This window comes from Hyla sarda, chromosome 2 (assembly GCF_029499605.1).
Source record: "Hyla sarda isolate aHylSar1 chromosome 2, aHylSar1.hap1, whole genome shotgun sequence".
NCBI lineage: Eukaryota > Metazoa > Chordata > Amphibia > Anura > Hylidae > Hyla > Hyla sarda.
In genome coordinates, this window is record NC_079190.1 from 160,234,944 (window position 1) to 160,249,122 (window position 14,179).

At 40.4% G+C, this 14,179-nt stretch overlaps 1 protein-coding gene across 4 annotated transcripts in view; it reads left to right on the plus strand.

The window, feature by feature from the left end:
- UBAC2 (UBA domain containing 2) overlaps positions 1 to 13,724 on the plus strand; it is a 205,626-nt gene extending 191,902 nt beyond the window's left edge. For all 4 annotated transcript variants that reach the window (XM_056555658.1, XM_056555657.1, XM_056555656.1 and 1 more), the window contains 2 exons: positions 881 to 985; positions 11,657 to 13,724. In XM_056555658.1, the coding sequence (XP_056411633.1) occupies positions 881 to 985; positions 11,657 to 11,764 (213 nt within the window). In that variant the 3' untranslated portion in view covers positions 11,765 to 13,724. The remainder of the gene's footprint in view (positions 1 to 880; positions 986 to 11,656) is intronic.
- Positions 13,725 to 14,179: the final 455 nt, after the last annotated feature.

The window sequence follows — 14,179 nt, forward strand, 5'->3', positions numbered from 1 at the left end:
ACAGTCAGTTCTTTTTATCTCATGTCTTGGGTTTTGTGCTGATAAAGGGTCTGAAAACTTTTGTTCATGTAAAATGTTAGTTTTTCATTTTTAATGAATTTGGAAAAAATCTAAAATTATTATTTTTTTATTTTATTTGTCTTTTATGGGGTATTAAGTGCAGAATGGGGAAAACTTAAATGTTTTTATTTTAGCACAAGGCCACAACATAACAACAAAATGTAAAAAAAAAATTTAAAAAAGCTAAAAAAAACATTTCAGATGCTTTGAAGAGTGTAAGTGTGGTTAAATGTTGCAATAATATACTTCTTAGGTACTGGCGTTCAGTAATCTAGGCCATGTATAACTTAAAAGGTTAAAGGGGTAGTCTGGTGAACTACACTTATACATAAGTGTCTGATTGTAGGGGTCTCACCGCTGGGGCCCGTTGTGATCTCCTTACTAATATAATGTTATTAGCCATACTGCAGAGATCACTCCGTATCAGCTTTACCCTCTCCCTTGTAGCTGTAACATCACATCAAATTCTAGGCACTTTAATGAATAGTTTGCCTAAAGATGAGTGACACATTTTACTCATGTTTAGGCAATGCTCACCCAAGCAACGTTGACTGATGTGCAATATGTAGAATTGTCCATTAGACTAAGCTGTTCCATGTGTCAGAAACTGTGAAAACATTATAGTTTGGAAGCAGTGGGAACACAGCCTATAGTAAAATATTTTTAAAAATGTTCTTTTTCATTGAAGGTTACGACATAGGTTAGTCTCATGGCACCTTTTTTATTATCTTTACTATTTTATATGATGTCTTATAGTACTTGTATGTGAAGGCTGCAAATGTTTACAGAATCTTTTATGCTGCTTACTTTTGAATTGTAGGGGGGAATATTTGGTTGGAATCGCTTTTTTCAACCACTGCGGCAACGACGGGTTGTTAATCATGCAGAACCACAAGCCCCTCCTCCTCCAGCACCTGAAGAGCAGGTAAGACATATGTTACTCACCAGTGTTTAGGAATAGAAAAAAGTATCCATATTTAGTATCTCTTTGGAATTCCTCTACATTTTGTATTATGAGGGCATCTTTATAGGACTGCACATATTCTTCAATTTGTATTTTGAGTAAATCCCTGCAGTGCAATGACGAAAATCCTTCCAAAACTATGAGGACTTACCTCTTTTTAAGGATCATTTAAGAGGTACATACTCTGTGGAAATAAAAGGGTCAGGAACAGGAGAAAATTTATGTGGATGAATTAAAACGTGAAAAGGGCAATAAATTACAAAAAAAAGCATTAAAGGCGATATGCCATTCAAAAAAACGTATCCGCAGGATAGGGGATAAGTTTTAGATCACGGGGGGTCCGAGCACTCACCGGGAATGGCTCGTCACAACCCCTGCCTGAAGCGGGGGCTGCCATGCTCCCTCATATATCTATATGGAAGAGCAGTTTGGTTATCTTTAACTCTCCCGTAGAGATATATGAAGGGGCAGGTGTCATGATGCGCCACTCCCGGGGAGAGCCGGGACTCCGTACAGGAGATTGTTGGGTGGCCCCACGCTTGCACCAACCCCACAGGAAGGCAGTGAAGGAGCATTAAAAAGCTACTGGGAAAATAATTAAATATGTAAAAAAAAAACAGATAAAAGCAGCAAATGTGGAAACAAAAAGACTTATTGGCAAAGACAGTAAATTTGAGTAAATTAACCCCAAAATATTTTTTAACTATAGAAAGGTAAAAATGTTAAAAATAAAAGCGTTGGCCCTTTAAAAAGTAATGAGGGCGCAATTATAAACGGAGATCAGTTGAAAACAAATATATTAAACACCTTCTTCTCCACTGTATTCACAGAGGAAAATGAAATGCCAGGTGAAATACAGCGAGATAAGGTAAACTCCCCAGTACATATCATCTCTCTAACCCAGGAAGAAGTACAGTGCTGCCAAAAAATAATCTAAATAGACAAATCACCAGGTCCATATGGCATTCACCACTGCGTTCTACAGGAGTTAAGTAATATTATAGCCAGGCCCCTATATCTAATATTTAAAGGAGTACTCTGGTGGAATTATTATTTTTTTTTTAAATCAACAGGTGCCAGAAAGTTAAACAGATTTACTGTTTACACAGACAGAGGTGTCAGCAGAGAGCACTAGGGTCAGACTGGAAAGGACTACACAACTTTCTCTGCAGTATACAGCAACTGAAGTATTGGAAGGATTTCAGCAGCTGTATACTTTTCCATAATGTCTGCACAGAGATTTTTTGTGTAGATATTTTCATGTGTGCACATGGCCTAACTGTAAAAAGTAGATTAGCTTCACATTACATTTTGCAAACAACCTTTTGAGTGTTGGATTATTATAGACAGGCCATACATATACTGACCTGGGGCAGATCTTAGAGATTGCTGGATTGGATTGGTGGCATTAAGGCTGTGTTCATGTTCACACATTCAGTTTTTTTTTAAAAATTGTAATTCATAAAAACGAAGCCAGGAATATAGAGGCAGGATATAGGGGCCTTTAAATGTGGCCTCAAATTATGATCTGTTTCAGGCTTTGTATCCAATAATTGCAGTTAAAAACCTGAACGTGTGATCTTACACCCAAGGTTTCTCCTGGACTTAAACAACTTTTACACAGACTGATTATTGATTGTTACTGATTATTGATTATTGAATGAGCATTAATTGGCCTGAATAAAAGGGTCAGTGATCAGCCAACAAATGGGCAAATGCTCATTCATCTGTGATTATATATTTTCTGCGGCCAATAAAATCATTGCTATTAGCCACACATCACCCTGTGTAAACACTGTGTAAATGCCTTGTGAAGGCTCAGGAAAAGAAGCATGGATCAGTGAGATCAGCAGCCTGCAAATGGGCCTTTCTATCCTAAGGACCTATCTTACCTAAGGACAGGTAACGAATAAGGATTCATTACCTGTCCTTAGAATAGATAGACCATCCATGGTTTATCAGTGGGGGTCCAACTTCTTTGACCACCCACTTATCAGCACAAGCTATCCTGTAACCACTACATTTTCTTTATTGTATACACAGACTCTTTGTGGTAAGAGATCAGGGCTCCTGAGTACAGGTTTGTTAGTTTTTACTAGGGATCGACCGATATTAATTTTTTAGAGCCGATACCGATAACCTGTGAACTTTCAGGCCGATAGCCGATAACTTATACCGATATTCCGTGCATTTTAATTCCCCCCCCCCCAAATATCATTGGTAAAATGAGGGTGCGTGTGTGTGTGCAGGTATACCCTGATAAACTGTTTCTGGCCCCGGCCAGATACCGCCGCCCACTTCTCTCCCCCTGCCTTTCCTGAGTCCAACCACCGCCGATGCCAGATTGCCTCCCCCTGCCTATCCTCTGGCCAGAGACCATCACCGCCGCTATCCCATTGCCTCCCCCATCCCCGGTTTTATAATTGCCTGTTTCCAGGGGCCACGCTACTTCTGGCTCTGGCGGCGTCCTGCGCTGTTGCTGTGCGCTGCGCAATGACGACTGACGTCCTCAGCGCAACGTCACCGTCAGTGGCCCGGCGCACAGTGACAGCTCAGGATGCCGCCAGAGCCAGAAGTAGCGCGGACCCCGGGAACAGGTAATTATAAAACCGGGGATAGGGCAGCGGCGGCAGCGCTCTCTGGCCAGAGGATAGGCAGGGGGAGACAATCAGGCAGCGGCGGTGGTTGGACTCAGGACACCAGGACAGGCAAGGGGAGAGAAGCGGGTGGCGGCAGCGGTCTCTGGCCCCGCAAAAGCCGCTGCAGTTCATTGATTAAAATCGCCGCATTATCGGCAAGGAAATTTCCGATACCGATAACTTAGAAAATCTTGAATATCGGCCAAACCAATAATCGGTCGATCCCTAGTTTTTACCCCTAAACTTGAGACATTTACTATAAAAAGGATTTCCTGTACAAACCTGATGATGATTATTATCATGATTAAGATTGCTTAACCTAGCTAAAAAGTCTCTTTAATCAAACCATCTACCTTCTCTTCATGTAGCCCTTATTATTAGTTAAGCTATACGAAATTAGGTCCATTTAAAACAAGTTGTAAACCTGTGTATCATGACATTAAACTCTATAGATATATAAACTGTAGGCAGTTTAAAAGCATGGTTAGGTAACAAAAAAATTTAAAAAATCCAGTTTATGCAAAGTTGCTAAAAATACCATAGCTAGATGAAAGTACTATATCAGATCAATTTAGATTAAGGAATTCCCCAGATTTTGCTTTCTACTTTCCACTCAGAGGTAAAATCTACTCACTTTCTTTCTTTCAACCACTGATCATTTAAAGGGGTATTCAAGCGTATTTTATTTTCACACACATATAAATACATTGTGTATATATATATATATATATATATATATGTATATGTATATATATATATATATATATATATATAATACAATTTTTTATGGAAAAACGTTAAAAATGTTCCGCTTTTTCTGAGTTTTGAACTCATTCCTGCTTTTGCCTAAACATACTGAACACATACTATGTGTGAACCCAGACTAATTCTAATCCTACTCAAAGGAATTATCCAGGAATAGAAAAACAAAGCTAATTTCTTCCAAAAACCGCATCAGGCTAGGTTTTCACACAGGTTTTTTTGTAAAATGTTCACTATAGCTCTTAAGCCAAAGTCAGAAGTTGATCCAGTAGGAAGGAGAAGTGTAAGTTTTACCTTTGAATACACTTCTGGCTTTGGCTCAAAAACTGCAGTGGCAGTATTACAGAAAACTCTAGAAAAATATTTGTTTGGAAACTTAGCCTCACACTTGTCCTCAGGTTGTGTATGGTATTACAACTTTGCTACATTCACTTTAACCTTCTTAGCGGTTATCCCGAGCGTGACTCGAGGTTAATTTTCCCTGCCAGGAGCGGTAACCCTGAGTCACGCTCGGGGTAGAATTGCAGAGTTGCCGGCCGGGCTGCACGATATATATCGCAAAAGCAATGGAATCGCGATTTTAGCTTTCTGAGATATAGCGATACAGCCCCCGGGAAAACATGCGATTAATTTGCTCGGGTCGGCTCGCGTGGCGGGGGGGCGGCCAGAGCAGGTAAAGACAAAATACTAAAAGTCAGTGTTTCCCTACCAGGGGGCCTCCAGTTGTTGCAAAACTACAACTCTCAGCATGCCCGAACAGCCAAAGACTGCTGTCCGGGCATGCTGGGTGTAGTAGTTTCACAACAGCTGGAGGCACCCTGGTAGAAAAAACACACAAAACCTTCTGCTCACCTAGTCCCGGTCCCTGTAGATGCCGTTCCCCTCCGTGCGGTCCGGGGTGTCCTCTCTTCATTATTCACCTTGTAGGACCTTTCCCTTTTCAGCCAATCAGCAGCTGCAGTGGTGTCACTTGTCAAGTCAGTGATTGGCTGAAGGGGAAAGGACTTGTTCTGCAGCAAATACACTAGATTTGAAATCTGCCCGGCAAACCTAGTGAGTGTTGCTGCCGAACAAGAAAAGGTGACAAGGGGGGATGAATGTGATGGGGGGAAATGTGACAAAGGGGGGGGGGGGGGAGAATGTGACTAAGGGGGAGGGGGGAATGTGATAGGGGGGGAATGTGATAAGGGGGAGGGGAATGTGACATGGAGGAGAGGGAATGTGGCAAGGGGGGAAGAATGTGACAAAGGGGGGGATGTGACAAAGGGGAGGAGAATTTGATAAGGGGGGAGGGAAATGTGACAAGGGAGGGGGAATGTGACGAGGGTAGATGTGAAATGGGCGGTGGGGGGGGGGGGATATGTGAAATTTCAGTGCAAAAAATTGTACCACTTTTGGTAAAAATTTCCAGACATAATCATACCGCCAGGGAGGTTAATAGAACTGGGCTGAAATACCACACACAACCTGAGGACAGGCATGACAACTTTTCTGAAGAAATCTGTTGTGCACTGTTTTTCTATTCCTGGATAACTTTGGGAATAGAAAAGTATTCATATAAAAAAGTGACAAAAATTATTACAGCATCACAGTGACACCTACTGTACCATCTGCCATGCATTATACTGAAGTCTAAATATGTGGTAGAAGGACCTTTAGGCCCCTCAAGTAACAGGGCCTGGGTGTGATTTCTACCTCTGCACCCATATATCTTGTTCTTTTCATTTTTTTCCTCCTGGACCTATAATTACCATAAATCCTATTTACTGACCCATATTAGGGCTTTTTTTTTTTTTTTGCGGGACCAATTTTACTTTGTAAAGATGCTCTGAAACAAAGAAAAAAATTTTTGTGAGGGGAAATTGCTAATTTTGGGTTTTTATTTTTTACGCCATTCACCTAGTGGTCTAACTTATATGGTATTTTTCTTACTTTAGGTCATCCCGATTACAGCAATACCAAATTTGTTTAGTTTTTGTCATGTTTTACTAATTTAACCCCTTAAGGACCGAGGGTTTTTCCGTTTTTGCATTTTCGTTTTCTCTTCCTTGCCTTTAAAAAATCATAACTCTTTCAATTTTGCACCTAAAAACCCATATGATGGCTTATTTTTTGTGCCACCAATTCTACTTTGTAATGACGTCAGTCATTTTGCCCAAAAATCTACGGCGAAACAGAAAAAAAATCATTGTGAGACAAAATTGAAAGAAAAACGCTGTTTTGTAAGTTTTGGGGCTTCCATTTCTACGTAGTACATTTTTCGGTAAAAATGACACCTTATCTTTATTCTGTAGGTCCATAAGATTAAAATGATACCCTACTTATATAGGTTTGATTTTGTCGGACTTCTGGAAAAAATCATAACTACATGCAGGAAAATTAATACGTTTAAAATTGTCATCTTCTGACCTCTATAACTTTTTTATTTTTGCGCATATGGGGCGGTATGAGGGCTCATTTTTTGCGCTGGGATCTGAAGTTTTTAGCGGTACCATTTTTGCATTGATAGGACTTATTGATCATTTTTTCATGATATAAAAAGTGACCAAAAATGCACTATTTTGGACTTTGGAATTTTTTTGCGCGTACGTCATTGACCGTGCCGTTTAATTAACGATGTACTTTTATAATTTGGACATTTCCGCACGCGGCGATACCATATATGTTTATTTTTATTTACACTGTGGTTTTTTTTTAATGGGAAAAGGGGGGTGATTCAAACTTTTAATAGGGAAGGGGTTAAATGATCTTTATTCACCAGTGAATAAACCAGTGATCGATGATTCTGCCGCTTGACTGCTCGTGCCTGGATCTCAGGCATTAAGCAGTCATTCGGCGATCGGACAGCGAGGAGGCAGGTAGGGACCCTCCTGCTGTCCTGTAAGCTGTTCGGGATGCCGCGATTTCGCCGCGGCAATCCCGAACAGCTCACTGAGCTAACCGGCATACTTTCACGCCGCGTCTAAAGGGTTAATAGCGCGCGGCACCACGATCAATGCCGCGCGCTATTAGCTACGGGTCCCGGCCGGGCCCGACCCGCTATGACGCGGGGCCACGTAAAAGAAAAAATATTTTAAGCTTTGAATTTTAACTCCTTAACTACACATGACGTACTGGAAAGTCATGTGTCCTTAAGGAGTTAAAATTCAAAGCTTAAAATATATATATATTTTTTTTACTTAAATTGACATATTCTGACCCCTATAACATTTTTATTTTTCCGCATACTGGGCTGTAAGAGTGCAATTTTTTTGCGCCGTAATCTGCTGTTTTTATTGGTACAATTTTGGTATTGATCTGACTTTTTGATCGCTTTTTACTTTATTTTTTCTGGATATGATGTTATAAAAAATGCAATTCTGTGGTTTGGTTTTTTTAAATGTTTTTTTTTTTTTACACTTTATTAGTCCCTTAGGGAACTGGATAAAGGTCCCTTTAGATGCCACTGTCAACTTTGACAGCGGCGATCCAAAAAGTTAATAGCCGGTGGCGGCGATCGCCGCATGCCGGGCTATTAGCGGTGGCCCCCAGCTACTAAAATCAGCTGGGGGTTACTGGGTATGTAGCGGGCTTGAGTCAGGAGCCCGCTCCATACACCCTAAGTGCCACCGGGTTGTCTGGCTGGCACTGCGAGCCCGAAGCAGGGCTAAATGGTAGAAAAAATCACCTGCCTGGTGCCTAGAACTGCATGTCCCGGGTGTCGGGCGATAGGAATTCCACATCCATGCTACAACTAACGAACGCTTGCTCGTAGTATGCACAGCTGCCAGATCATCTCCAAATATACTGCCTGGCCAATGCTGCTGTGCATTTCCTCTTGTCAGTGCTGCTTGACTCAACACTTCTACTTGTATTTGAGTATCTTATCTTGCTGCCTGCCCATAATTGTCACCTATACTTTGACTTGTCTTTATTGTAAGTCATAAAGTTGGCATGTTATGGCACTGTTGTTTTTTGGGGGGCTTTATGCAAAACAACCTGTATAACAGTGTTTAATGTTGCTGTCCCCTCAGAGTAACTTAACATACAGCCATTAATGTCTAAACCTTGCCAACAATACTCAGTACACCCCTAAGTGGAAATGTCCAAATTTGGCCTAATTAGCCATTTTTCCTCCCTGGTGTCAACTGATCTGTAAGTGTAACAAGGTGTAAGGAGTGAATAGGGAGCCTGTGTCTTAAATTTGATGTTATCGCTCTAACACTATCTTATACTGGTCACTGGAAGTTAAAGGGGTACTCCGGTGAAAACCTTTTTTCTTTTAAATCAACTGGTGCCAGAAAGTTAAACATATTTGTAAATTACTTCTATTAAAAAATCTTAATCCTTCCAGTACTTATTAGCTGCTGAATGCTACAGAGGAAATTCCTTTCTTTTCGTAATACTGATGACATCACGAGCACAGTGCTCTCTGCTGATGTCTCTGTCCATTTTAGCAACCGTGCATAGCAGATGTATGCTAAGGGCAGCATGGTGGCTTAGTGGTTAGCACTGCTGCCTTGCAGTGCTGGGGCCTTGGGTTCAAATCCCACGAAGGACAACAATAAATAAATAAAGACTTATTATTATTATAATAATGTCAGCAGAGAGCACTGTGCTCGTGATGTCATCAGAGAGTATTCCAAAAAGAAAAGAATTTCCTCTGTAGTATTCAGCAGCTAAAAAGTACAGGAAGGATTAAGATTTTTCAATAGAAGTAATTTACAAATATGTTTAACTTTCTGGAGCCAGTTGATTTAAAAGAAAAAAGGTTTTCACCAGAGTACCCCTTTAATCATGGCAAAGAACTCTCTGAGGATCTGAAAAAAAAACAAAAAATTGTTGCTCGACATAAAGATGCCCTAGGCTATAAGATGATAGTCAAGATTGTGAAACTGAGCTGGAGCATAGTTTCACTCAGAAAAGACCTCACCATGGTCAACCAAAGATGTTGAGTGCACATGCTCAGCATCGTATCCAGAGATTGAAAGGAGGGTGGGGCCAGCCTGTCTGTGCTCAGACCATACATGAAGACCACACACACTACATGAAATTGGTCTGCATTGCTGTGGTTCCAGAAAGTAGCCTCTTCTAAAGATGAAGCCCATCGTTACTGCTAACAGTTTGCTAAAGCCAAGTAGGCTAAGGACATGGATTTCTGAAACCATGTCCTATGGTTCAATGAGACCAAGAAAAACTTATTTGAATCAAGAGTGTCAAGCGTATGTGGCGGCAACCAGGTGAGGAGTACAAAGACAAGTGTCTCTTGCTTACAGTCAAGCATCTTGGTGGTAGGTAGTAGGTTAAAGTCTGTAACATCCATCAACTTTGTGATGTTGTCATGCAGAAGTTGATGAGAACTCCAGTATCAACTTGTGAAACTCTGGTGAACTCCAAGCCCAAGAGGCTTAAAGGAATACTGTAGTGGTATATAACTAATCCCCTATCCAAATATAGGGGATAATTTATAGATCGTGCGGGGGGGGCTAACCGCTGGAACCCCCTACTATCTCCTGTACAGGGCACCGGCCGTCCACATGAAGGGACCGTTTTGTCCCCGTATAACACAGCGGCTGATAGGTCTCCTCCTTGCATCTCTATGGGATATATTTGGGGGGGGGGGGGGTGCTGCATCATGTTTGGGACAGACACGCCCCCTTCCTGTGCACTGCCAGGGCCCTGTACAGGAGATCGCGGCGGGCCCCAGCGGTTCTACGGATAGCCGATAAGTTATATACCACTAAAGTTTTCCTTTAAGGCAGTGCTGGAAAATACAGGCTTTGCACTTACTACTTTACATTGTAGCAGAGTTGTCATTTCTTCAGTGTTGTCACATGAAAAGATATAATTAAATATTTACAAAAGTGTGAGGCATGTACTGTGTGTATAAAAAAACTAAATAAATGATATATGGAATATGCAAAGCAGCTCAATCAAACCACCTTTACAGGTAGCATTCCCTGAACATCAGTTTTAGCTCCAGTTATGGAGTCTCAGAAACTGATTGGGATTTAATGCCTTGCCAGAATTCTCCCCAGAAGGGAAGAAGACCCATCTGCAGACAGCCCTGTTTCGGGGTGTCTATCCTCGTCAGTACAGAGCAGAGTGTTTTGGCTTGCCTGGTGAAAGGCCTGTTGACTAAATATAATTTACATATATGTTTTTTTTTTTTTTTTTATTGGAAAAAAACTGCTGCAAGGCCAGGATTGGATTTAAAAGACCTGAAAAGTATAAAGATAGGACTTATGCTTTTTCCAGAATGGATTTCTAGCTTTGCCTAAAAACGGCAGTAACCTTTTATTTCCAAAAAAGGGTATATATGAAACCACGTATTCAAGAAACAAACAAAAAAAATCACAAAGCACTTTCTGCGTTTTGAAAAAAACTTTTCCTTTAGTAGCAGCCTTCAGGCAAAACTTACAAAAATACAGACAATAATCACCCCAAGTGCTCACTGATATCCGCAACAGTCCATCAGAGCTCCATTCAATCTTCACCCTTTCTCGGGCATATGGAGTTCAGAGAACCTTCCTTCCTCTCACGAAGGAGAATCGCTGAATGAGCGCCGGACACTTCCGACAAGGAGAAGTTTTTTCAAAACGCAGAAAGTGCTTTGTGATTTTTTTTTTAGTTTGTTTCTTGAATACGTGTCTGAATATGGACTGAGCCTCCATTGTTTAAATCACATTCACCCATGTGCACTATAGAGGTATTATCTCTTTATTATATATGAAACCACCCTTAATTTTACTTGCACAATTGTGTTATACTGATCTTGCCTCACATATGTGCCTCTTTCAATTTGGTTGGGAATGTAAATAGGGGCTCATTCACATCTGCACTAACCATATCCATCCTAGGAGCAGAACAATAAAAATGATAGTGGTGGTGTTCTGCGGCATAACTGAAAACTGTTGTATCTGACAGACCCCTTTGAAAAAAGTGGTGCTTTATGTTTTTCCAGGATTTTGCCAGCAACTGTGACAGAGGCTCCTACCAATACCTCTGACACCGATGCAGGCAGGGCCCACTTCTTTTGTGTGAAATCTTTATGTGGCAATGGTGTGGACAGCTGATGTACTAAAGATGTTACATAACTTCCTTTGTCTATACTTAACAAATTTCTACATAGATCCTAGAAAAAAAGACACATTTTACTGTAAGATTTCTTGGCAAATGTTATAATAATATGGTGTTTATAAATTTAATTTTTTCACAAATTTACTTTTCTTTCCCCTTTTTTTTATAACAGGTTGCGCAGCTAATGGAGATGGGTTTTTCCAGGGCAGATGTCTTAACTGCTCTTAGGGCTTCAAACAATGATGTCAACTTGGCTACCAATTTTTTATTACAACGATGATAATTCAGGGGAAGGTGCAATATAATATTCTACTCCTATGGCATCCAAAGATCTTTTTTTGACCTAGAAATATATATGAAGTGTTTTACATTAACAGGGAATTAAAGGAACCATTTTTACCAACTCTCCTAATCTGATGTTGTAAAAAGGAAAGATGTATCTTCTACTATATTTAAGCGTACAGATTTTACTTTTTTTTTTATTTAATTGGAAATTTCTTATTCCTGCTGTAAAAAATCTGTGTTATTGATGCATAAGTTGTTATGGAAACTGCACTGAGTATATTAAGGTTTAAACATCCGAGGGATAAAACGTAGCTGAATGCAAGTTGTCATGTGACTCAGCACATCGTAATTACATGAAGTCGTACTCTTAGGTCCACAGGTAAAATGTGACCACTTAGCCTTTGCAGTCAGAGTCTTCCAGACAATTTTGGAAAAAATTAAAGCGTAGTGATAAAGTACAAAAAACATATTATACCCTTTTAAACATATATTTTCTAAAGGTAGACACCAGTCACAATTTTGCATTAAATTGTAAGATATTGTAATGGATGTATAAAAGTTTATATTTGAGGCGTAGATCCTGACTCATGTAGACTTCCTAATAATTCTACATATGCAACATTTTCTTATGTCTATGTCTACATGCACTAATCTAACAGAAAAGACCAAAAATCAGATGACAGTAGAAGGCTGTGATATTACTTCCTGTTTTGTCTTCGCAGCTAGACGCTTACAACATTACTGGTATACATAGATAAAAGTGAAACCTTTATCATGACTTTTTTCTTACACATATGGCAATAAAGGGGTTGAATGTTCAAATATCTGCATATGGGATAAAACATAAGTCAAATTGTGCACTTTACTCATATTATGGAGAACATTCTGGACCTCACTGGTCTCACGTGTAGCCTTCTTCCTCTGTTCTTCCACAGTGCGTGCTGATGTTATGTCCATGGTGGCGTCAGCGTTTGATCACATAGGTCATCTCATCTGTCATCACTATGAATGATGATTGCATTGTATGATGGTTTCAGTGCAAACAGGGCTCGTTATGAATCCGTTTGGAGTTAGATGTATTTTTCATAGTGTCTCATAAATTCTCAAATAAATGATGTCATTCAGTTATTATAAAAGTGGATGGGGAACCTTAAAGTTATATATTTTTACTGTTGGTTATTTACAGAAAACAAAGCACAATCTGGAATATATTAAAATCAACAGTGTTTTAATTGTTTCTAATGTGCATGATACCAACATATGTTGGTATTAATATTGTAGTATACAGTAAACAGCAGCCCCTCCCTTAGCCTCCTTTGCTTATCTCAACATTTTTGTCTTTGCAAAGACCTTCTTAATTTTTTGTTGTTGCAATAGTTCTGCGAAACTTTGAGAGTCTGGCCTTTTAGATATTAAGATACGTTTCTTGTGTATTCAGCCGCTTCAGATTGCTTTAATTCATAATCAAGATTAGCTAAATAACTAAATAAAGTGTGATTTCTGGGATCACTAACTATGAAGTCTACAATCGCATCCAAATTAGGAAAGATTGAAATAGTTCCAGGGTCTATTTACCTGAGCAAATCCTGTACTGTGCAGTCAAACACCACACGTTGTTTTGCTGCGTATGTTTGACTTTGGATTTCATCACTATTTATAAGTAACACCAGATCTACCATTCACAATAGGTGATAATCAATCCCCCTCCCTTCTCAATTACCTCTGTATTGGTCACTGATCATGCCTAGAATGCTTTCCAAAAGTCAGTGATTCCCCTCCAGGCTACAGGTTCCTGTGATCCATGTGGTTGCTCTATATCTCAAAATATTGTTAACATCAGTCCAGGCAAGATGGCTGACCCCATAATCAAATATAGAAAATAGATTTAAAAAAAAAAGTATAGTAAAACAAAAAAAAAAAAAAAGGAAAATGTCAGTATCTGGCTTTAACCCCTTAAGGACGCAGGACGTAAATGTACGTCCTGGTGCGGTGGTACTTAAAGCACCAGGACGTACATTTACGTCCTAAGCATAACCGCGGGCATCGGAGCGATGCCCGTGTCATGCGCGGCAGATCCCGGCTGCTGATCGCAGCCAGGGACCCGCCGGCAATGGCCGACGCCCGCGATCTCGCGGGCGTCCGCCATTAACCCCTCAGGTGCCGGGATCAATACAGATCCCGGCATCTGCGGCAGTGCGCGATTTGAATGAATGATCGGATCGCCCGCAGCGCTGCTGCGGGGATCCGATCATTCATAACGCCGCACGGAGGTCCCCTCTCCTTCCTCCGTGCGGCTCCCGGCGTCTCCTGCTCTGGTCTGTGATCGAGCAGACCAGAACAGAAGATGACCGAAAACACTGATCTGTTATATGTCCTATACATAGAACAGATCAGTATTAGCAATCATGGT